This window comes from Mus caroli, chromosome 17 (assembly GCF_900094665.2).
Source record: "Mus caroli chromosome 17, CAROLI_EIJ_v1.1, whole genome shotgun sequence".
NCBI classification, from domain to species: Eukaryota; Metazoa; Chordata; class Mammalia; order Rodentia; family Muridae; genus Mus; species Mus caroli.
In genome coordinates, this window is record NC_034586.1 from 30,331,923 (window position 1) to 30,336,365 (window position 4,443).

The 4,443-nt window shown below is 54.3% G+C and overlaps 1 protein-coding gene across 8 annotated transcripts in view; it reads right to left on the bottom strand.

Annotated features, from left to right (window-relative positions):
- The window catches only part of LOC110312198 (H-2 class I histocompatibility antigen, L-D alpha chain-like), a 32,389-nt gene extending 28,093 nt beyond the window's left edge, over window positions 1–4,296 (bottom strand). Inside the window, exons 1-8 of one of the 8 annotated variants that reach the window (XM_021185748.2) lie at window positions 4,149–4,296; window positions 3,677–3,946; window positions 3,185–3,460; window positions 1,441–1,716; window positions 1,194–1,313; window positions 984–1,016; window positions 769–816; window positions 185–629 (exon numbers count right to left, since the gene is read on the bottom strand). In XM_021185748.2, the coding sequence (XP_021041407.1) occupies window positions 779–816; window positions 984–1,016; window positions 1,194–1,313; window positions 1,441–1,716; window positions 3,185–3,460; window positions 3,677–3,946; window positions 4,149–4,221 (1,086 nt within the window). In that variant the 5' untranslated portion in view covers window positions 4,222–4,296 and the 3' untranslated portion in view covers window positions 185–629; window positions 769–778. Of the gene's footprint in view, window positions 1–184; window positions 657–768; window positions 817–983; window positions 1,032–1,193; window positions 1,314–1,440; window positions 1,717–3,184; window positions 3,461–3,676; window positions 4,007–4,148 lie in introns of those variants that run through there. The other 7 variants (XM_021185746.2, XM_029471024.1, XM_029471025.1 and 4 more) reach the window with 7 other exon arrangements.
- Window positions 4,297–4,443: the final 147 nt, after the last annotated feature.

Genomic DNA, 4,443 nt, shown 5'->3' on the forward strand with positions numbered 1-4,443 from the left:
TTAGGTTGGTCTGTGCATAAGGAAATTTGCCTGTCACTGGATACCATGGATCTGTGTGACTACAACTGCCAGATGACCTAGGGCGAACTCTTAATTTTTTAAAGCGTTGTTTATGGCAACAGTGTACCAGAGGCCAGTGCCATCTTTTAGGCGCCCGGCTATCTACACAGCATAGTGACCCAGATTCTGGAAGTTTCTTCATCTGCCATTTATTTCTTCAAAAAAACAAATTAATCAATCAAACAAACAAAACCTCTAAGCATTCTCAATCCATGAAATTAACAAGAAATCAGCCCTAGCTCAAGATGATAACAATCAAGGTTACATTCAAATTATTATTCTCAGTGTGGAAGTGAGGAGCTGCAGGTCAGGGTAGCATGGAGCTGACAGGCTGCAGATGTCCTCCAGTGTTTGGCTGGAGCAGCAAGGTTGGCTGTGGAAGGGAACACAGGGCAGTGCAGGGACAGGGTCCTGGTGTGCAGGGCAGGCTGGGCTCCACAATTCTTCACACTGAACCCAAAAGCTCACAGGGAACATCTGACAATGTTGTGTAAAGAGAACTGAGGGCTCTGGATGTCACCTGAACACATCGTCTGTCACTCAGTCCACTCCAGGCAGCTGTCTTCATGCTAGAGAATGAGAGTCATGACCCATCACTGTGAAGACAACATTCCAACAACCCACAGCTCACTCACATGGGATTCTGGGAGTCCTGGAAACCCAATCATGTCCACATTGCCCCTCTCAAATCAGACCCTAGAGTGCTACCTTTACAATCTTAGACAGACATATCAGAGGTCTGGGAGCCTTCTCTGCCTAGGGTAAAACAAAACAAATGTATATGTACATGTATGTATTCATATCATGGTACAACTGAGGCCCCCAGAAGATTTCTCTGGAGGAGCTGTTATGGATTCCCAGAGCTCCCAACATCTCCAGCTTGACTCCAATGTCCCCAGGACAACCCTGTCCCCAACACTAACCTGGAGCTGGAGCATAGTCCCCTCCTTTTCCACCTGTGAGAAGAAAAGCTGTGAGAGTTCAAGGAAGATCTTGACACTGGAAGTTCCCAGAACTAACAGCAGACCCAGTTAGAGACAGTAGCAATGTGGGTGTGGCTGTGTTCCCCATTGATGAGCAGAGCACACTGATAAAGGAGGCTGAGAGGGAACTCAGACACTGCCCTTTCCTACCTGTGTTTCTCCTCTTCTTCATCATCACAAAAGCCACCACAGCAACAATGATGGCCACAGCTCCAAAGACAACCAGACCAACAACGATTCCCATGTTGGAGACAGTGGATGGAGGAGACTCTGGGAAGGACAGGTACAGGAAATGAAGGTGAGGGTCATGACCCCAGCTCTCAGTCCTGACCAATTCAGGGTCTCCAGAAGGCTCCAGCTTTCCCTGACCCCAGCTCTGCACCCACACCCTCCTTACCCCATCTCAGGGTGAGGGCCTCAGGCAGCCCCTCATGGTACACATGGCATGTGTAATTCTGCTCCATCCCAAGAGGCACCACCACAGATGCCCACTTCTGGAAGGTTCCATCCCCTGCAGGCCTGGTCTCCACAAGCTCCATGTCCTGGGTCAGTTCCTCCCCATTCAAATGCCAGGTCAGGGTGATGTCAGCAGGGTAGAAGCCCAGGGCCCAGCACCTCAGGGTGACATCACGTTTAGATTTGGGGTGATGGGTCACATGGGCCTTTGGGGGATCTGTGTGGAAGATTTAAGAAATCACACAATTAACAAGACAAACTGAAATCTACACAAGACTCAGTTAAAACAATGTTGACACTGAACTATGTGTCTGTTTGACACTTCAACTGTTATTGCACTAGTGACCAAAGCAGAGCTGGTCCTCTCAGCACAGAACTGCACTTTTTTTTTTTTCAGACTCATTAGCTAAGAGGGACTCCACATGAGCCAGTGGGTCACCATGGACATTCTTATGTGATGTTCAATAGCATGAGAGAGGTAGTCTAAGAATTTAAGAGGGAATGGAAAATAAGTAATTTAATATGTGTTTGAGTTCATATCAAAATCAGAAATTAGGGCCATATGCCACTGGAAGGATGCCCACCACTGAGACTATGACTGTGGTCATCTTGCTGACCAACATTTACTGTCAGTCCAAGTGAACAGCCATCACAAAGTGTGTAGCCAGAGAAAATGACTCTCAGCCCCTAACTCTGAGGGACAAGGTACAGTTGTGTCACACAGGATCCCTGGAGTGAGCTGTGGACCACAGTGCAGCACTCACTGGAACACAGTGGGCTCACAGGGTGTGTGATCTTCCCTCTCACTCAGCCCTGGATTGCAGAAGACCCTGTCTCTCAGAGTCCAAATCCTGATTCACTGGGGGGAGCACTGTAACTTGTGGGGGCAGAGGAAGAGCAGGAGGCTTCTGGATGTTTAGTTCTGACAGGAAACAGTCTAAGTTCACAAGAATCTCTCCTTTAATTAGAACCCTGATTTAACTTGCCTAATTATCCAGGTTAGCAGTCTTCCCTGATAGACTGATACAAATGATAATGCAAGGGCATGGAGAAACAGGATTACTCCAGTGCTTACAAAAACTGATTAGAAACAAAATAAGGCCAAAAAAAAAAAAAAAAAAAAAAAAAAGGAAAGAAAAGAAAAGAAAAAAGAAAGAAAGAAAGATAGAAAAGAGATAGAGAGAATTGGGTTGTGGAAGGGATGCAAAAGCCACACAGGGAGGGATCTGGGAGAATGTATTCTTTGGAAACTTCTAGAAGCTGGGGCAACCAGACTAGTTTGGGGAGTCCATGTCTCTCATCAGGTAAAGGAGACTTCCGGTCCTGAGGTGTAAGGGCTGACACACTCAGCAGGACAGGAGTCAGTGTCCACACACAGTGGGTGTGGGCAGAGAACCCGGCCTGGGAGAGGNCATGGCTGACAGAGGCTACAGGGGAACTGAAGGAGCAGCTGTTGTTACCTCAGGGAAATTCTCTCCTTCCCTCCTGAGACAGCCTGGGCACTGTCCAGGGAGAAGGCTGAGCCCTGGGAGACTCAGTGCAGTCCCTGTGATGAGGGATCAGGAGACCCAGGGTCACTCTCTCCCCTCTGAGACAGGGGCATCACCCAAGCTGAGGGTTTCTTCTTCCCCAGGACTGAGCCCCAGCCCGAGGGCAGAGGGAGGAGCTGCCCGCGGCCCCTGCACCTGTGCGCAGCAGCGTCGCATTCCCGCGCTCCAGGTATCTGCGGAGCCACGCCACGCACGTGCCCTCCAGGTAGGCCCTGTATATCTCTGCTTCACCAGCCTGCTCCAACTTGCGTCGGGTGATCTGCGCCGCCGTGTCCGCCGCCGTCCACGTTTTCAGGTCTTCGTTCATGGCGATGTAATCGCGGCCGTCGTATGCGGACTGCCAGTACCCGCGGAGGAGGCGCCCGTCCGACCCCACGTCACAGCCGACCATCCACTGGAACGTGTGAGAGCCTGCGGGATCCCACGGTCAGCCCCGCCCACCCGGCCCGGCCCCGCCCACCCGCCCCGGCCCCGCCCCGGCCCCGCCCACCCGCGGACTCCTCAAACTGAAAGAGAAACCGGTCCCGGGTCGGTTCTGCTCCCGAACCTCGGACTTGGGACCTGGGACGTCAGCGTCCCTGTGTCGGGACGTGGAGGGGCCGTGACCTCCGACCCGGGGTTACTCACCGCCCGCGCTCTGGTTGTAGTAGCCGAGCAGGTTCCTCAGGCTCACTCGGAATCTCTGCTCATTGCCCTTAGCGATCTGTGTCTGCTCCTCCCAATACTCCGGCCCCTCCTGCTCCATCCACGGCGCCCGCGGCTCAGCTCTCGGATTCTCCGCGTCGCTGTCGAAGCGCACGAACTGCGTGTCGTCCACGTAGCCGACAGCGATGAACCGGGGCTCCCCGAGGCCGGGCCGGGACACGGCGGTGTGGAAATACCTCATCGAGTGTGGGCCTGGGGGCGGTGCGCGGTGAGACCCCGACCTCCTCACCAGACCCCGGGCGGCTGCGCGGGCTGAGAGGGGAGCAGGGCGTGGGACTCGGGACGCGGGTGGGGAAGGGGCGGAGGGTCCGGTGGGCGACGCGGGGACGCGGCTTCCACGGTGCCGCCCCGCCCCTCCCCGCAGAGGCCGTTTCCCTCCCGGCCCGGTACTCACCCGCGCGGGTCTGAGTCGGGGCCAGGGCGGCCGCCAGCAGCAGGAGCAGCGTGCGTGGTGCCATCGCACCCATAGGCGATCCGCGACCTCTGAGTTCCGCGGGCTGCGTGGACTTTATATCCAGCGTCCGCAGCGACGCTGATTGGTTCCTGGTAATCGCGCCACCCAATGGGGGTAAGAGCTGACGGCGCGTCATCAGTGTCCGGGCAGAAGGACCTGACCCAGGTTAGGAGCAGAAGTGAAACTGAGGAGATGGGGAATCCCCAGCCCTGGGCTTCCCCACCCCTGACCTCAC